The 20,568-nt window shown below is 45.9% G+C and overlaps 1 protein-coding gene and 2 long non-coding RNA genes across 3 annotated transcripts in view; 2 read left to right on the top strand and 1 right to left on the bottom strand.

Annotated features, from left to right (window-relative positions):
• The window catches only part of LOC127925506 (calcium uptake protein 3, mitochondrial-like), a gene marked incomplete at its 5' end in the record, with an annotated part of 46,765 nt that overhangs the window by 14,112 nt on the left and 12,085 nt on the right, over positions 1-20,568 (top strand). Inside the window, 4 exon segments of the mRNA XM_052510461.1 lie at positions 8,167-8,214; positions 10,845-10,927; positions 11,510-11,581; positions 14,484-14,525. Of these exon segments, the coding sequence (XP_052366421.1) occupies positions 8,167-8,214; positions 10,845-10,927; positions 11,510-11,581; positions 14,484-14,525 (245 nt within the window).
• Positions 168-2,272, bottom strand: LOC127925494 (uncharacterized). Its single transcript, XR_008121106.1, has 3 exons — positions 2,243-2,272; positions 1,749-1,881; positions 168-265 (listed from the first exon to the last, which is right to left on the bottom strand). It is a non-coding gene; the product is annotated as an uncharacterized LOC127925494 (long non-coding RNA).
• On the top strand, positions 14,543-16,704 carry LOC127925491 (uncharacterized). The gene is made up of 3 exons (XR_008121101.1): positions 14,543-16,402; positions 16,492-16,576; positions 16,620-16,704. It is a non-coding gene; the product is annotated as an uncharacterized LOC127925491 (long non-coding RNA).

Consider the following 20,568-nt stretch of genomic DNA (forward strand, 5'->3'; position numbering starts at 1 on the left):
ATCACCCACACACCTCACCTCACCCCACACATACACACACCTCACCCCACACATACACACACCTCACCCCACACATACACACACCTCACCCCACACATACACACACCTCACCCCACACATACACACACCTCACCCCACACATACACACACACCCCACCCTACACACACACACCTCACCTCACCCCACACATACACACATCTCACCCCACACATACACACACCTCACCCTACACATACACACAACTCACCCTACACATACACACACCTCACCCCACACATACACACACCTCACCCCACACATACACACACCTCACCCCACACATACACACACCTCACCCACACATACACACAACTCAGCCCACACATACACACACCTCACCCCACACATACACACACCTCACCCCACACATACACACACCTCACCCTACACATACACACAACTCACCCCACACATACACACATCTCACCCCCACACATACACACACCTCACCCCCACACATACACACACCTCACCCTACACATACACACACCTCACCCTACACATACACACACCTCACCCCCACACATACACACACCTCACCCACACACATACACACATACACACATCTCACCCCACACATACACACACCTCACCCCACACATACACACATCTCACCCCACACATACACACACCTCACCTCACACATACACACACCTCACCCTACACATACACACACCTCACCCCACACATACACACACCTCACCCCACACATACACACACCTCACCCCCACACATACACACACCTCACCCCACACATACACACACCTCACCCCACACATACACACACCTCACCCCCACACATACACACACCTCACCTACACACATACACACACCTCACCCCCACACGTACCCCACACACACCTCACCCCACACATACACACACACCTCACACCCCCACACATACACACACCTCACTCCCACACATACACACACCTCACCCCACACATACACACACCTCACCTACACACATACACACACACACATCTCACCCCCACACGTACACACACCTCACCCCTACACATACATACACCTCACCTCACCCCCCACACATACACACACCTCACCCCCACACATACACACACCTCAGCCCCACACATACACACACACCTCACCCCTACACATACACACATCTCACCCCACACATACACACCTCACCCCACACATACACACACCTCACCCCCACACATACACACACCTCACCACACACATACACACACCTCACCCCCACACGTACACACACCTCACCCCCACACATACACACACCTCACCCCACACATACACACACCTCACTCCCACACATACACACACCTCACCCCACACATACACACACCTCACCTACACACATACACACATCTCACCCCCACACGTACACACACCTCACCCCTACACATACATACACCTCACCCCCACCTCACCCCACACATACACACACCTCACCCCCACACATACACACACCTCAGCCCCACACATACACACACACCTCACCCCTACATATACACACATCTCACCCCCACACATACACACCTCACCCCCACACATACACACACCTCACCCCCACACATACACACACCTCACCCCACACATACACACACCTCACCCTACACATACACACACCTCACCTCACCCCACACATACACACATCTCACCCCACACATACACACACCTCACCCCACACATACACACAACTCACCCCTACACATACACACACCTCACCCCACACATACACACACCTCACCCCACACATACACACACCTCACCCCACACATACACACACCTCACCCTACACATACACACAACTCACCCTACACATACACACACCTCACCCCCACACATACACACACCTCACCCCACACATACACACACCTCACCCCCACACATACACACACCTCACCCCCCACACATACACACACCTCACCCTACACACATACACACTTCTCACCCCCACACGTACACACACCTCACCCCTACACATACACACACCTCACCCCACACATACACACCTCACCCCACACATACACACACCTCACCCCACACATACATACACCTCACCTCACCTCACCCCCACACATACACACACCTCACCCCTACACATACACACATACACACACCTCACCCCCACACATACACACACCTCAGCCCCACACATACACACACACCTCACCCCTACACATACACACATCTCACCCCCACACATACACACACCTCACCCCCACACATACACACACCTCACCCCCACACATACACACACCTCACCCCCACACATACACACACCTCACCCCACACATACACACACCTCACCCCCACACATACACACACCTCACCCCCACACATACACACACCTCACCCCACACATACACACACCTCACCCCCACATATACACACACCTCACCCCCACACCACTCTTTTTATCTTGCCAGTTAACATCAGCACAGCCCCACCAAAAAAAACGGAGAAAGGAGGAAAGGAAAGGAGAGGAAATGAGAGGAAAGAGGGAAGGAGATAAAAGGAAAGAAAGAATGAAGTGATCAGGGAGCAAAGGTGTGGTTGAGGAGGAAGACAACGTGGAGACACGTCTCTGTGGTGTTTGTTCTCGGTGATGTCGGGACACGCTTCCTTTGGCACTCGGTGACGGCCGAGGACAGTTTCAATCCCCGGAATGGCGTCGGATTACCGTTTGCTGTGCGCATGAGTCGGTGCTGGGCGGCAGACTCTGGAATGTTTCTGTGTTTCTGTGTGTTGTCCCAGCACATTTTATTTGGGTTGCCATGTCAAGAAGAGAGAGAGAGAGAGAGAGAGAGAGAGAGAGAGAGAGAGAGAGAGAGAGAGAGAGAGAGAGAGAGAGAGAGAGAGAGTGGGTGCGTGCGTGCGGTATTGGTGACTCGCGTCTGGAATCCAGTGATGCTCTCTCTCTCTCTCACTGCAGTGCACAGTACAAACTCGTCAGAGAAAGTAGGCTTTCAAAGTGGGATAGTTAAGTTGGACTTCCACTTCCAATAGGCAAAACCTTTTCAATATGGGACTGCTGATCAAAGTGTAATGTAATATACAAGATGATACAATATTATCAGAATGTAATATACAAGATGATACCATATTATCCGAATGTAATATACAAGATGATACCATATTATCCGACTGTAATATACAAGATGATACCATATTATCCCAATGTAATATACAAGATGATACCATATTATCCGAATGTAATATACAAGATGATACCATATTATCCGAATGTAATATACAAGATGATACCATATTATCAGAATGTAATATACAAGATGATACCATATTATCAGAATGTAATATACAAGATGATACCATATTATCTGAATGTAATATACAAGATGATACCATAGTATCTGAATGTAATATACAAGATGATACCATATTATCAGAATGTAATATACAAGATGATACCATATTATCAGGCCCGGTTTGTTGATCAGATCATGAGGTCTGGGAAAACTCCTGGATGAAGTTGTGAAAAAACGCTCAGATTACAAGAGTTCATCTGGTAAGGTGTTCTTTGTTTTCCCAGACTTGTGACATTGACAGAAAAAACAAGGATGTGGGAAAAAAAGAGGAGTACGAAAAATGTATGAAGTCACTACTGTAAGAGGCTCTGGATAAGAGTGTCTGATAAATGACTAAACAGTCAAATGTATGAAGTCACTAATGTAAGAGGCTCTGGATAAGAGTGTCTGATAAATGACAAAACAGTCAAATGTATGAAGTCACTACTGTAAGAGGCTCTGGATAAGAGTGTCTGATAAATGACTAAACTGTCAAATGTATGAAGTCACTAATGTAAGAGGCTCTGGATAAGAGTGTCTGATAAATGACTAAACAGTCAAATGTATGAAGTCACTACTGTAAGAGGCTCTGGATAAGAGTGTCTGATAAATGACTAAACTGTCAAATGTATGAAGTCACTAATGTAAGAGGCTCTGGATAAGAGTGTCTGATAAATGACTAAACAGTCAAATGTATGAAGTCACTAATGTAAGAGGCTCTGGACAAGAGTGTCTGATAAATGACTAAACAGTCAAATGTATGAAGTCACTAATGTAAGAGGCTCTGGATAAGAGTGTCTGATAAATGACTAAACAGTCAAATGTATGAAGTCACTAATGTAAGAGGCTCTGGATAAGAGTGTCTGATAAATGACTAAACAGTCAAATGTATGAAGTCACTAATGTAAGAGGCTCTGGATAAGAGTGTCTGATAAATGACTAAACAGTCAAATGTATGAAGTCACTACTGTAAGTGTCACGCCCTGACCTTAGTTATCTTTGTTTTCTTTATTATTTGGATTGGTCAGGGTGTGACAAGGGTGGTTGGTTTAGTTGTAGTCTTGTCTAGGGTTTTTTGTACATCTCTGGGGTTTTGGTTTGTCTAGGTAAATGTATGTCTATGGTTGCCTAGATTGGTTCTCAATTAGAGGCAGCTGTTTATCGTTGTCTCTGATTGGGAACCATATTTACGTATCCATATTTATTCCTTGGTTTATCTGTGGGTTATTGTCTATGTATAGTTGCCTGTGTCAACACCAGGCGTTTATAGCTTCACGGTCGTTTTGTTAGTTTGTTTTAGTGTTCTTCCTTTAATAAAGAGGAATGTATTCTCATCACTCTGTGCCTCGGTCTCCTCGTTACAACGAACGTGACAGGATAACCCACCACACCAGGACCAAGTAGCATGAAAGGGGGGAACAGCGTTTGGTGGAAAAATGGACCCGGGAGAAGGATGAGTGGGTCACAACCTGGGAGGAGATAGAGAGGTGGTCGATTGATCCAGGGAGAGTGCCAGGGCCCGCCTGGGATTCACTGGAACAGTGCGATATAAGGGTACACGGTTAGCACCCAATATTTTTTTGTGGGGGTCACACGAGGAGATTGGCTGAGTCACGTAGGAGACCTGAGCCAACTCCTCATGCTTACTGTGGGGGAGCGTGTTACTGGTCAGGCACCGTGTTATGCGGTGGAACGCACGGTGTCTCCAGTGCGCTATTCTAGCCCGGTGCGCTCTATTCGGGCTCCTCGCATTGGCCGGGCTAGAATGAGCATCCAGCCAGGAAGGAGGGTGCCGGCTCAGCACTCCTGGTCTCCAGTATACCTCCTTGGACCAGGATATCCTGCGCCGGCTCAGCCCAGTGCGTTCTGTGCCAGCGCCCTGTACTTGCAGGGCGAAAATAAACATCCAGCCAGGACGGGTTGTGTCAGCTCCAGTACATCCTGTGCCTGCTCCCCGCTCTCGCCCTGAGGTGCGTATCACCAGCCCAGTACCACCATTGCCAACACCAAGCACCAGGCTTCCCGTGCGCCTCCAGGTTCCAGTACTCCCTGGTCCTGCTCCTCGCACTCGCCCTGAGGTGCGTGTCCCCAGCCCGGTACCACCAGTGCCGGCATCATGCACCAGGCCTACAGTGCGCCTCGCCAGTCCAGAGCGTCCGGCGACAGTACCCAGTCCAGACCATCCGGCGACAGTACCCAGTCCAGACCGTCCGGCGACAGTACCCAGTCCAGACCATCCGGCGACAGTACCCAGTCCAGACCATCCGGCGACAGTACCCAGTCCAGACCATCCGGCGACAGTACCCAGTCCAGACCGTCCGGCGACAGTACCCAGTCCAGACCATCCGGCGACAGTACCCAGTCCAGACCATCCGGCGACAGTACCCAGTCCAGACCATCCGGCGACAGTACCCAGTCCAGAGCATCCGGCGACAGTTCACAGACCGGAACCTCCAACGACGGGCCACAGACCAGAACCTCCAACGACGGGCCACAGACCAGAACCTCCAACGACGGGGCCACAGTCCGGAACCTCCTACGACGGGCCACAGTCTGGAACCTCCCACGGGGGGCCACAGTCCGGAACCTCCCACGACGGGCCACGGTTCAGAACCTCCCACGACGGTCCCCAGCCCGGGGTCTCCAGCGACGGTCCCCAGCCTGGGGTCTCCAGCGACGGTCCCCAGCCCTCAGTGTAAAGAAGGGAGGCGGCGTCCAGAACCAAAGCCGCCACCAAGGTTAGATGCACACCCAGACCCTCCCATATAGGTTTAGGTTTGCGGCCGGGCGTCCTCACCGTTGGGGGGGGAGGTACTGTCACGCCCTGGCCTTAGTTATCTTCGTTTTCTTTATTATTTGGATTGGTCAGGGTGTGACACGGGTGGTTTGTTTAGTTTTGTCTTGTCTAGGGGTTTTTGTACATCTATGGGGGTTTGGTTTGTCTAGGTAAATGTATGTCTATGGTTGCCTAGATTGGTTCTTAATTAGAGGCAGCTGTTTATCGTTGTCTCTGATTGGGAACCATATTTAGGTAGCCATATTCCTTGGTTTATCTGTGGGTTATTGTCTATGTATAGTTGCCTGTGTCAACACCAGTGTTTATAGCTTCACAGTCTTTTTGTTAGTTTGTTTTAGTGTTCTTCCTTTAATAAAGAGGAATGTATTCTCATCACTCTGTGCCTTGGTCTCCTCGTCTGAGAAATTACTAAACAGTCAAATGTATGAAGTCACTACTGTAAGAGGCTCTGGATAAGAGTGTTTGCTAAATGACTAAACATTAAAATGTAAAAACAATAGGAGGTTAAACTAGTAGAATAAAGACAGCAGGAAGTTTCAGTTCAAACACTTTATTGAGTTGGCCTCTCCTCGTGGGAGACAAGCTGTATTGAGTATTTGAGTAAGCCTGGGACAGGGAGCATCCATCCCTAGTGTGAGGTCCAGGGCAGGGATGCAGGGGTAGCTCCACTAAGCTGAGGTATCATGTTCCCTCCTCTCCCCTTCCTGAAGCAGGGAGTCTCTCTCCCGTAACACTCAGTGCAGTCACCCTGAACTATCAGTGGACAGACAGGCTACTGTCTTCCTCTCCAAACAAAAACCTGGTGGAAGAGGGAATGCTTTCAGCCGCCGTGTAACAGACCAACACTCACATATAGAGAAACATGAGCGCACACACACACACACACACACACACACACACACACACACACACACACACACACACACACACACACACACACACACACACACACACACACACACACACACACACACACACACACACACAGAGAGAGAGAAACATGAGCATACACACACTCCCCTTCCAGCACCTAGACCACAGCAGCGGTCCTCCATCTCACTGGGCCATGCCTGTGTTTCCCCTGACCCCAACAAAGAGAAGCAGAGGGGACATCATCCTAAATGGACCACATCCTCAGGCTGGCCATCCCCTCAATGCTTTACACCTTGCTTCTCCAAACACAACACGGCTGGTTGTGATCTCTTTCCACCCCCCTCCCCCCCACCGTGTGTATGTGTATATGCATTGGGGGTGTACGTGTTTGTGTGTGTGTGTGTGTGTGTGTGTGTGTGTGTGTGTGTGTGTGTGTGTGTGTGTGTGTGTGTGTGTGTGTGTGTGTGTGTGTGTGTGTGTGTGTGTGTGTGTGTGTGTGTGTGCGTGTGTGTGTGTGTGTGCGTGTGCGTGTGCGTGTGTTCTACCACCCAGTGTTCTAGGTCTTGGGTCTCAGCACCGCTCACTTGCAGTGTAAAAACACCCGCAGCTCTAGTGTGGCCAAAACACCGCCTGCGGCTCAACTCAAAGGCACCTTTTTACATTTTTAGATGTTATCTGCATGAAAGGGGGGATTACTCCTTCTCTACTCCTCTCCGGGAGAAGAGGGGAGGAGGGGAAGGAAGGTCTGTTCTACCCTTCCATTTATCTAGAGGAGGCCCGTCTTTGAACAATCAGTAAACATTTTAATCTGGCCTTCAGCCAAGCCGCCTCTAGTGTCCCGGAGTTTGAAAGAAAAAAATCAGGACCCCGACCAGCTGTTTGAGAGTTGGTGAAGGAGAGCGAGAAGGAGAGAGAGAGAGAGAGAGAGAGAGAGAGAGAGAGAGAGACAGAGAGAGAGAGAGAGAGAGAGAGAGAGAGAGAGAGAGAGAGAGAGAGAGAGAGAGAGAGAGAGAGAGAGAGAGAGAGAGAGAGAGAGAGAGAGAGAGAGAGAGAGAGAGAGACAGAGAGAGAGAGAGAGAGACAGAGTGCTTTATTGTACATTAACAGAATGAATCTTGACAACTGTCCTTTGATGTTCCTTCTTCTCTTTTTCTTTCCAGGCATCATCGCTTACACCGAGTATCTCTTTCTGCTCTGCATTCTGACAAGTGAGTCTCCCTATGCTCTACACTCTCTCTCTTTTTTCTCTATCACATACTCTTTCTATCTCTTTCTTCCCCTCTCTCTCTATGTTCTTCTCTCCCTCTCTCTCTCTCTCTCTCTCTCTCTCTCTCTCTCTCTCTCTCTCTCTCTCACTCTCTTTCTCTCTATGTTCTACTCTCTGCCCTACCTCTCTCTCTCTCTCATGAAGAGGGGGTGGTGGTGCCCTCTGCTTACATTAAACACAAATCATTACTAAAGGCCAGCGTTGGTCTGTTAAAGTTTACAGTATGTCCCAGACATGGGCGGCCCACCCAAGATCTCCAGTCCCTGAAAAAATACCAAAATCTCCTGTACCTTACACTACGGTAGGTGGTCAAATCTACACTTACCCTGACGAAGCTGCCAAGACACAGAAGGTCCTGAGTTAAGACAAGATAAGATAAAACATGAGTCAAGACAAGATAAGATAAAACATGAGTTAAGACAAGATAAGATAAAACATGAGTTAAGACAAGATAAGATAAAACACGAGTTAAGACAAGATAAGATAAACACGAGTTAAGACAAGATAAAACATGAGTTAAGACAAGATAAGATAAAACACGAGTTAAGACAAGATAAGATAAAACACGAGTTAAGACAAGATAAAACATGAGTTAAGACAAGATAAGATAAAACACGAGTTAAGACAAGATAAGATAAAACACGAGTTAAGACAAGATAAGATAAAACATGAGTTAAGACAAGATAAGATAAAACATGAGTTAAGATAAGATAAAACATTAGTTGTTAGTTAGTTTGTTTTGTGTGATAATGTCCGTTATTTATGTCCAAATGCCTCCTTTTGTTAGCGCGTTCGGTATACATATCCAAATGCTCATTCTGGTTAGCGTTACGTCGGGCAAAAACTTCAAAAAGTTATATTACAGGTCGAAGAAACATTTCAAACTAAGTACAGAATCAATCATTAGAATGTTAACATATAGCTTCAATAAAGTTCCAACCGGAGTATTCCTTTGTGTCTTGATGAGCAATGGAACGCAAGTGGATACCATGAGGAATGCGCGTGATCAGAAAATGGCTGACTGCCAGTCACCTGATAGATTCTGCTCTCATTCAGTCCCACAACACAGTAGAAGTCTCATTCAAATTTCTATAGACGGTTGACATCTAGTGGAAGCCCTAGGAAGTGCAACATCATTAATATCTCAAGGGGATTTCAATTGGAACTTTAGAGTGTTTTCTATCCAATACTAATAATAATATGCATATATTAGCAACTGAGACTGAGGAGCAGGCTGTTTACTTTGGGCAACTTATTCATCCAAGCTACGCAACACTGCCCCCCATCCATAAGAAGTTTAAGACAATATAAGATAAAGCATGTGTTACGACAACATTGAAAATTGAGTGGCTTTGAGACAGGTGCATAGCAGGTAGCCTAGCGGTTAGAGCATTGGGCCAATAACCGAAAGGTTGCTCGTTCGAATACCCGAGCCGACTATGTGAAAAATCTGTTGATGTGCCCTTGAGCAAGGCACTTAACCCTAATATGCTCCAGGGGTGTTGCACCACCCTGTAAAACAACACATTTCACTGTACCTATCCAGTGTATGTGACAATGAAAGATGTTATTTTGTAAATGAAGACTCAACGCGCTCCCAACATTTCAACTCCTAGAAATGTAGGTATTCATCATATAGGCCTTCATCAACATTATTACAATAAAAACACACTTGGAGGCATATATTGCTTTGCCTGCGTCCCAAATGGCACCCAATTCGCTATATAGTGCACTACTTCTGTCCATGGCCCTGGGAAAAAAGTGGTGCACTACATAGGGAATAGGATGCTATTTGGGACGTAGGCTTGAGACTGGCGTTGACAGTCTGTGCAGATAAATCTCCAGCCACACTCTGAGGTGCTGCTCTGCTGTTGTTGCTCACTGAGGGTCTAACGAGGCAATGAGGCATCTCAGTCATCGCTGCGACACACACTTTGCGTGGTAACCCAGCGCTGGAGTAATATTGACATAGCACTTGCCAAGATGAGAGAGAAAGATCAACAGGTATGCATGAACATTGTACCCCCAAGCTGACAAGGTACAAATCTGTTGTTCTGCCCCTGAACAGGCAGTTAACCCACTGTTCCTAGACCGTCATTGAAAATAAGAATTTGTTCTTAACTGACTTGCCTAGTTAAACAAAGGTCAAATAAAAATACATTTAGCAGACGCTCTTATCCAGATCGTCTTAAAGGGGCCGTTAAGGTTAAGTGCCTCGCTCAAGGGCACATCTACAGATGTTTCACCTCGTCGGCTCACGGATTCAAACCAGTGACCTCTGGGTAAAGATTAATTCATGGATATCATTTCAACAGTAGTGACGTAGTGAGATATGTGGGATGGTAACAATGATAACACAGACAACTGTGTCAAATTATATTGATGTGTTTGAGCAAAACAGACCACACAACAGATCTTGCCATCACCTGGATACACTGATAGCAGAACACATAATGGCTTGAGTCCAGTCCCTGTGGTGTTGAGATCACTCATCTTTCTAGACATCTAGTAGTCCATTCAGTCCCTACGGTGTGGAGATTAGTCATCTTCATACCTCCTCCTCTTCCTCAGAGCCCCACGCAGGCTTCAAGATCGCCTTCAACATGTTTGACGCCGACGGCAACCAGATGGTTGACAAGAGGGAGTTCCTAGTGGTGAGTTGCCCTTACTGCTCCCTTAATAAATAAAGAATTGGATTTGAATAATGCATTTAACAGTTTTATGTGTCAAGAAGGTAACTGCTGCACACTGTTGATCTCACACATCATCTCTCTCCTCTCTCTCCTCTCCTCTCCCTCCCTCTCCTCCCTCTCCCCCTCCCCTCCCCTCTCCTCCTCCCCTCTCCCCTCCCTCTCCTCCCTCCCCTCCTCCCCTCCTCCTCTCCTCTCCTCTCCCTCCTCTCCCCTCTCCTCTCCCCTCCCCTCTCCTCCCCCCCTCCCCTCCCCCTCTCTCCTCTCCCCTCCCTCCTCCCCTCTCCTTTCCCCTCCCTCTCCCCTCCCTCTCTCTCCCTCCCCTCCCCTCTCCTCTCCTCTCCTCCTTTCCCCTCTCCTTCTCCCCTCCCCCTCCCCTCCCCCTCTCCCCTCCCCTCTCCTCTCCTCTCCTCCCCTCCCTCTCCTCTCCTCTCCCTCCCCTCCCCTCCCCTCCTCTCCTCTCTCCCTCTCCCTCCCCTCTCCCCTCTCCCCCTCTCCCCTCCCTCCCCCTCCCCCTCCCCTCCTCTCCTCTCCTCTCCTCTCTAGCTGCAGGAGATCTTCAGGAAGAAAAATGAGAAGAAAGGGAGGAAAGGAGATGTGGAGAAGTCAGCTCAGCTGGTAAGAGCAAACAAGAGGGAGAGAGAGAGTATTTGTGTGTGTGTGTGTGTGTGTGTGTGTGTGTGTGTGTGTGTGTGTGTGTGTGTGTGTGTGTGTGTGTGTGTGTGTGTGTGTGTGTGTGTGTGTGTGTGTGTGTGTGTGTGTGTGTGTGTGCATGCATTCATGTGTTCTAGCTAATTTCCCCACAGCAAGCGGCAGGACCAGCTTCTCCCAACAGTATCTCTCACCCCAAGTCAAACAACAATGTCTGTTTTATTGCGTTTCTGTTATGCTATTGAAAGTGTCTTTACAAAGAATTATACACCAAGAATAGATCATAAATCTGTACTAATACTACAGAATATTTATAATTTTTTTCTTGCCTACTACATTTTTTATCTAGAGCTACATACTGTGTACTAATACTACAAATACTGTAAAAGCCATTTAAAAATGTGTGCTGATTTATAATGTTCTGTTTACTTTGTTAAAACTTTGAAAACTTGAATGCAGTCAAGCGACACGTATCAACATACTAGACTCACCTATACTGAGATCTAATGTGCAACCGTGTAGTTTCCTTCCATGGGTTTATTTTGGTAGCGCCTCCCCCTTATCTCATTATCAGGTGAATATCAGCTGTTGTCAAACTCACGCGGGTCTGAAAAGACACGTATCTCTCTCAACAGCATGCAGCGAATTCTACTAGTGAAAAGCCAAAATGAGTATGACATCCTGGCATTGAAAACTTGGAACATTTCACACACTATAAAATGTTCTATTTTCACATACCCAAAATGCCTACTATTTAGAACGCAGGTACGGGCATTTGGACACAGCCCACATGTGTTGTACTTGTTATCAATACTGAATTGAGGGGTCAAAGACATCATATTTGAGGAAAAAAGATATTTCTCTTACAGTATAATATGACATTAAAACATCAACCTCCAAGCATGTTCAGGACTTGTTTTGTCGCCTTGTGCTTTCCCACACTTCACACACACACTACAGAGAGTGCATTCGGTTCACTTTGAAGTTAAGATCCCTCTCGCTTGCGTCAGGACCGGTGGGAGACGAGCAGAGCCAAAATGGCCTCCTTTCCCAGTGTTTTGTGGATGGGTGACATCTCCCGTAAGCAGCCCATGTGGCCCAACATAAACAAGACGATCTGATAGAGAGATAAGAGGGGATGAGAGGGGATTGTGGGAGTTTCTGTGGCTTTAGCTTCAGAGGGACCAGACACACTTAGCCAGACGGCTCCTCGGAGGGGCACAGCTGAGGAATGTTGTTTAAAGACTGGGTCCTAAATGGCACCCTACAGAGGTAGGATCTTCATTTGAGCCAGTTTGCTACAGCAGGAAAATAATCCTGCAGCAGAAAATGTGAATTATTATGTGTATTATATTGAATGGCCATTTTTGTAGGGGTTGATACATTTTCCGTAAGGGAAAATCAGGTCGGACATTTCAAAGTGGAAACACTACAATACACTACAAGTTTAACATTTCCTTCACTTCTCCTGCAACAGTGTGATCAAATTAAGATCCTACATCTGTATTCCCTTTAAAGTGCCCTACTCAATTTCCTATAGACGGGTTGTCTGACAACGTCACGGAAATGATGAATGATGGTGATGAAATGATGATTCTGAACGGTCAGATAGCGAGCAACAATGACAACAAGCTGCCATGTGGGGAATCGTGGGTTGTTTGTTTCAGCTCGTTTCATCTTGTTATTAATACCATGTCTTGTTTTGACTGGTCATGTCTATGCTAATATGGCAAAAATATCAAGTGCTTATTGTGCAAATGTATTTATGTTTTCAATAAACATTGGAGACTAAATATAGTTTACATGTTGTCAACAGTCTAAGCCAACCCAGTCTATTTTGCCTCATAGTTGCACACGCCTCGGTTTTGCTGCTAAACAACCAACCTTCTATATAGTGCACTACTTTTGCACCCTATTCCCTATACAGTGCACTCATTTTGACCAGAGCCCATAGTCAATATAAGTGCGCTTTATACTGGTGTAGGATCTTAATTAGAGCTAGTTTGCTACAGCAAGAAAATAATCCTGCATCAACAGGAAATGTGAATTATTATGTGGATTATAATAAATATTTTTTTTTGTAGGGGGTTGATACCTTTTTTGTTTGGCCAAATAAAGTCTGACATTTTAAAGTGGAAATTACAAACTTCAGAATGCTTTTTAAAACTCAAATGCAATTACATGTTTGCACTTCCTGCTGTGCAGGAGAATTCTCAGCAATTAAGATCCTACATCTGTTGGGAACAAGGGGCCATTTCAGACACAGCCCAGATGGTCTAATATGTGGCCCGCTGATCCTCCGTGCTCCTTCAATAACAGAATCAGATACGCTGTCTCTTTAACGTTAGGATAACGTTATGCTAATGGTAGGTGTATGTTAAGGTGCCATGTGAATGATACAATCATATGGTGCTATCTGTGGCAATCTGACGGTTTGTTTTGGGAGCTGTATGACCAGTGTGGCACGTTGTGAACACACACTTTATCCTTTACATAGTGGATGTCCCAAATGGCACCCTATTCCATATGTGGTGCACTACTTTTGACCAGGGCTCTGGGTCAAAAGTAGGTCACGTTCGAGGAAACAGGGTGCCATTTTGGATGCAAGCTTTGTTTACTTTATGGTAGAAATATGACCTATAGAGAAGTAATACCTGTAGAGCACGTTGTGTTATGTTGTGTAGCTACAAGTGTGTTGGTTTACGGTAGCAGTACTCCTGTTGTGCATTTGAGCCAGAGTGTCTCTCCTTGCATGCATCTATTCTAACATGTGACCTTTCTCTTCTTCCTCTTCTTCCTCCTCCTCTTCGTCCTCCTCCTTTTTGACCGCATGCCGTGTCGTCCTCCTCCTCGTCTCTCTGTGTAAAAGAGTATGCAGCTCTATGGATATCAGGTTGCTCCCATCAACAGCGTATGTATCAACCCAACCATGCCCAAAATGGCACCCTATTCCCTATATAGTGCACTACTATTGTCCAAAAGTATTGCGTTAGTGAATAGGGAGCCATTTCGGACACACCTGTGTACCTTTGTCCCTGATCTAAACTTTGTATATCTAGATCTATAGAAATGGAGTAAAATAGATAGAAATCCATTGAAATAGACCTTCCTTGTGTTCTGGCTGTCTGTCATATTGACTGAGTGATTGATTGCGGAGGGGTGGAGGGGTGGTGGAGGAGTAACGATTCTAGGGGTCAGAGAGAGGGGCGTCAACAAAAGAGGATGATTTGATTTAGAATGACTAAGAAACACTCTGGCTTAAAATGAACTGGGGGGGGTGGGGGGTTGGCAAATAGTATGGATAGTAGAGTGAGCACACATTTTGAAGTAAGCACCTTACATGTAAGTACCCTCAATGAAGTAAGCAGACTAGTAAGAACCCTGTGCAAATAAGATCACTCTAGTGATGTAATAACCCTATGAAGTAAACACAGTCCTTATGATGTAATAACCCTATGAAGTTAACACAGTCCTTATGATGTAATAACCCTATGAAGTAAACACAGTCCTTATGATGTAATAACCCTATGAAGTAAACACAGTCCTTATGATGTAATAACCCTATGAAGTAAACACAGTCCTTATGATGTAATAACCCTATGAAGTAAACACAGTCCTTATGATGTAATAACCCTATGAAGTAAACACAGTCCTTATGATGTAAGCACATTATGAAATAAACACAGTCCTTATGATGTAATAACCCTATGAAGTAAACACAGTCCTTATGATGTAATAACCCTATGAAGTAAACACAGTCCTTATGATGTAATAACCCTATGAAGTAAACACAGTCCTTATGATGTAATAACCCTATGAAGTAAACACAGTCCTTATGATGTAATAACCCTATGAAGTAAACACAGTCCTTATGATGTAATCACACTATGAAGTAAACACAGTCCTTATGATGTAATAACCCTATGAAGTAAACACAGTCCTTATGATGTAATAACCCTATGAAGTAAACACAGTCCTTATGATGTAAGCACACTATGAAGTAAACACAGTCCTTCTGATGTAAGCACACACTATGAAGTAAGTGTATGCACTGTATAGGGAATAGGGTGCCATTTGAGACGTAGCCAGTGATAGTCAGTGTTGATTCCAGCTTAACCCATAGAAGACTCTCTCTCAGATCAATAGGCTGTATACGTGGTCATGTTTAGACTATATCCCTGTCTCTCACTCAGCCTTAATGCACATTTCCCTCCACTCACTGTGGGGGAGTGAAGGAGCATAATGGTCTATACTCAAACACAGCCCCAGAACCAGGCCACTCTCTGTCCCCCTACAGAGGAGCAGACGTCTCCCTCCTGTCACTAACCCGATGGACGACAGGCCAGTACAACCTGTGATGTTCAATGGCCGCCCCTGTATTCCCCTATAGACAGAGACAAGACAGGTGGCCAATCACTGTATTCCCCTATAGAGAGAGACAAGACAGGTGGGCCAATCACTGTATTCCCCTATAGAGAGAGACAAGACAGGTGGGCCAATCACTGTATTCCCCTATAGAGAGAGACAAGACAGGTGGGCCAATCACTGTATTCCCCTATAGAGAGAGACAAGACAGGTGGCCAATCACTGTGTTCCCCTATAGAGAGAGACAAGACAGGTGGCCAATCACTGTGTTCCCCTATAGAGAGAGACAAGACAGGTGGCCAATCACTGTGTTCCCCTATAGAGAGAGACAAGACAGGTGGGCCAATCACTGTGTTCCCCTATAGAGAGAGACAAGACAGGTGGGCCAATCACTGTGTTCCCCTATAGAGAGAGACAAGACAGGTGGGACAAGACAGGTGGGCCAATCACTGTGTTCCCCTATAGAGAGAGACAAGACAGGTGGGTTCACCCTATAGAGAGAGACAAGACAGGTGGGCCAATCACTGTGTTCCCCTATAGAGAGAGACAAGACAGGTGGCCAATCACTGTGTTCCCCTATAGAGAGAGACAAGACAGGTGGGCCAATCACTGTGTTCCCCTATAGAGAGAGACAAGACAGGTGGGCCAATCACTGTGTTCCCCTATAGAGAGAGACAAGACAGGTGGCCAATCACTGTGTTCCCCTATAGAGAGAGACAAGACAGGTGGGCCAATCACTGTTCTGTTGGAGACAAGACTTCAGTCTGTGGCCAACACATTGTGAGTGGTTTAGACAGGTGGGCCAACGACTTTAGTTGAGTGAATTCAACAGTGATAGTCAAGCCACCGTGCTGTGTCAATGTCGGTTGACTGGAGCGAAGGAAAACGGAATGGAGTCAAATGATGTCTTGTTAAATGTCTGACTCATCTGAGGGAAGTGGGAGGTAGGAGAGTCTTAAAACAATCCCCCTGTCTATAATAATAATAATAATAATATAATATATGCCATTTAGTTGGTTGACGCTTTTATCCAAATTGCGACTTACAGTCATGTGTGCATACATTCTACGTATGGGTGGTAGGGGATCAAAACGGAATGGAGTCAAATGATGTCGCCATGCTCTACTCATCTGAGGAAGTGGGAAGGACCACAAGTGTTGTCTAGAAATCCAGTGTTGGATTGTGTCATTGCATCAAATCTCTTTGATACGATGACAAATCATTCTTCTATAATAGCGATAACACTGTGAGGCTGGTCATTATTTAAATGTTACTGTGATCCGTCTTCTATACGATTAGCATATCACTAAGCCAATCCCTCCGATTTTGTGATGAAATCTTTCATTTGGCCTTTGATTGATTGTCAATTTCAAACGAGATGGAGAGAAATGATCATGGTCGTTCCTTCATTTCATCCTCTCTTCCCTCCTTTAGTTGTCCTCTGTTTTTCTTGTACGATGTTTGTGCTTCTGGTAAAAACTCCTGCAGGTGGTTAAAAAGACAGTCGTCAGTTTGTGGCCCGGAGCTATTGGGACGTTCTGAGGCGCGGCGCCAGTCAAGCCCTGTTCTCAGACCTGGCAGAGGTACACCTGTCCTCTGTCCACCCTTCCTCCCTCGTTTCTTTCTCCCTCCTTCTTTTCCGCCATCCATCCCTCCATCCCTCCATCATTCGCAGCATAGATCCATTTAGCAGTTCTCAGACCTGGCAGAGGTATACTGGTCCTCTGTCCATTCATTTGTCCATTTGTGTCTCTCATACCCGACCATCCCTCTCTTGGTTTCTAGTGGTTCTTTTAGTCACTTGATCCCACCCCTCCTTTGACTGGAAAAGGTAAAAACTCTTCCCTTGGCTTTGAGCCATCCATCCATAGCCATAGGACAGCTCTGTCACTGTGTAGTCTATTGTTCTTTCTGTATTAGATTCTTAGATTCAGATGTTGTGTTTTTGTTTTATGGTTATAAAACCTATTTGTTTCTCTTGTGTTTCATGCTTATCGATGTTACCTTCCGCCACCTCTCTGTGTTGGGTCCTGGTGGTTGTTGTTGTCCCCTGCATGTCAGCCCCGTTTGTCAAGAAAATACCCTTAGAAAACGTTCTTAGCATAAAATAGAGTGACGACCTGCTTAGCTACAAAGTGTTATACCAAAACAACATCATCATTCTAGCACCGCACACATACTGCACTACCACTACACACACATACTGCACTACCACTACACACACATACTGCACTACCACTACACACACATACTGCACTACCACGACACACACATACTGCACTACCACTACACACACATACTGCACTACCACTACACACACATACTGCACTACCACTACACACACATACTGCACTACCACTACACACACATACTGCACTACCACTACACACACACACACACACACACACTTTTAGATCATTGCTGTCCGTCTACAATTGAGCACGGCTGACTTGGCAGTCCGGTGTTTCTCAGCCTGACGACTTGTTTGGCAGCCTATTTGTTGGCTAATAGGTGGCTAGCAGCGGAAGCAGAGGAGAGACAATAACACTGGGAGACTGCAGGAGATCATGGAGATGACCTGTATTTACATAGACTGAACCCTTTCATCTAGAGGCTATCAAAGAGAGAGGGGGAGAGAGAGGGAGAGAGAGAGAGAGAGAGAGAGAGAGAGAGAGAGAGAGAGAGAGAGAGAGAGAGAGAGAGAGAGAGAGAGAGAGGAGGGATGTGTGTTTAACTCCTATTCAGGTTCTCTATCATGATGAGTCTCCCATTAGGCCCCCTGTGTTTGTCTGTGTCAGAAAGGACTGTCTGGCTGGCTGACTCTTCAGCCCTCCAATAACAGGTCTAATGTGTTATTCAGGAGAGGGAGGGAGGGAGGGATGGAGGGGAGTGAGCGAGAGAGAGAGAGACATTTAGGGGTTGACATCAGTAATCACTGTTTTTCACCTCTGTTCTGAGATCAAAGGCCACAGCGGGGACACACACACACACAAACACACACACACAAACCAGGTGCTGACTCGCACGCCTGGTGGGCGTGATAACCATTATGTCGTCGATAGCAATGAGCTCACATACTTGCGCTCCCCAGCTTCCAGGAACCGAGAGGCGTCAGGTCGTGATCTCACTCTTCCAGGAGAGAGAGAGGGAGAGAAAGAAAGAGAGAGAGATGGGTGGTAGAAAGGAGAGGAAGTAAACATGTGTATTGTCTAGTCTGGGCGCTAAGAGAATGTGTCATATAGGGGCTTGCCTTTTGAAGAAGAAGCTAGTCATTTCACCATATATATTTGACAAGTTTAGTCCTTTTGCAAAAATAAACACATCCTCAAACCACAGATGCCGTGAGATATAAGAAGTTGTATGTTTTATAGGGAAGCCACTTGAAGGAGATAGTCTGTTTAAGTATGACAGAGTGATACTTAATGTAAAGCTATACAAAACAAAAATATAAACACATGCAAAGTGTTGGGCCAATGTTTCATGAGCTGAAATAAAATATCCCAGAAATGTTCCATACTCACAAAAAGCTTTGTTCTCTTAAATGTGCACAAATTTGTTCATGCCTGTTAGTGAGCATTTCACTTTTGCCAAGATAATCCATCCACCTGACAGGTGTGGCATATCAAGAAGCTGATTAAACAGCATGGTCATTACAAAGGTGCACCTTGTGCTGGGGACAACAAAAGGCCACTCTGAATTGTGCAGTTTTGTCACATAACACAATGCCACAGATGTCTCAAGTTTTGATGCAATTGATGTGCTGACTGCAGGAATGTCCACCAGAGCTGTTGCCAGATAATTTCATGTTAATTTCTCTACCATAAGCCACCTCCGACGTCGTTTTAGAGAATTTGGCATGACATCCAACTGGCCTCACAACCCCAGACCACGTGTGACCACGTCAGCCCAGAACCTCCACATCCTGCTTCTTCACCTGCGGGATCATCTGAGACCAGCCACCCGGTCAGCTGATGAAACTGAGACGCATTTCTGTCTGTAATAAAGCCCTTTTGTGGGGAAAAACCCATCCTTATTGGCTGGGCCTGGTTCACGAGTGGGTGGGCCTATGCCCTCCCAGGCCACCCCATGGCTGCGCCCCTGCCCAGTCATGTGAAATCCATAGATCAGGGCCTAATAGATTTATTTCAATTTCATGATATCCTTATATAAAATGTGTCTAAGTAAAATCTGAAATTGTATGTTGCGTTTATATTTTTGTTCAGTATATAATTAGTGGAAGAATCTAAAAGATACACAACTGAAACAGACTGATAAGTGTTAGTTAGTTTTTACAGTGACGTAATGCTACTAAACATGATTTCCTTTGAGAGACACTGACTTGAGAGACACTGACTTGATACAGCATGTGAAATAGACATATCCTTACATGATTTCTTCATTATCTTTTAGTTGCATTGTTTTTAAATTCCATCCCTGGGGAGTACATTTTAATTCTACACAGTATGATGTTTCCAAACAACATCTGGTTTCGGCCGTGAAAAGTGCCTTCATTTGGGCCGTCAAGCAGAACGACGACAATGTCTCTTCTTTCAATTCTGTTCTTTTTTCCTTTGAATAATTTTTCCCGT

The sequence above is a fragment of the Oncorhynchus keta genome, unplaced genomic scaffold, assembly GCF_023373465.1.
Source record: "Oncorhynchus keta strain PuntledgeMale-10-30-2019 unplaced genomic scaffold, Oket_V2 Un_contig_5685_pilon_pilon, whole genome shotgun sequence".
Lineage (NCBI taxonomy): Eukaryota > Metazoa > Chordata > Actinopteri > Salmoniformes > Salmonidae > Oncorhynchus > Oncorhynchus keta.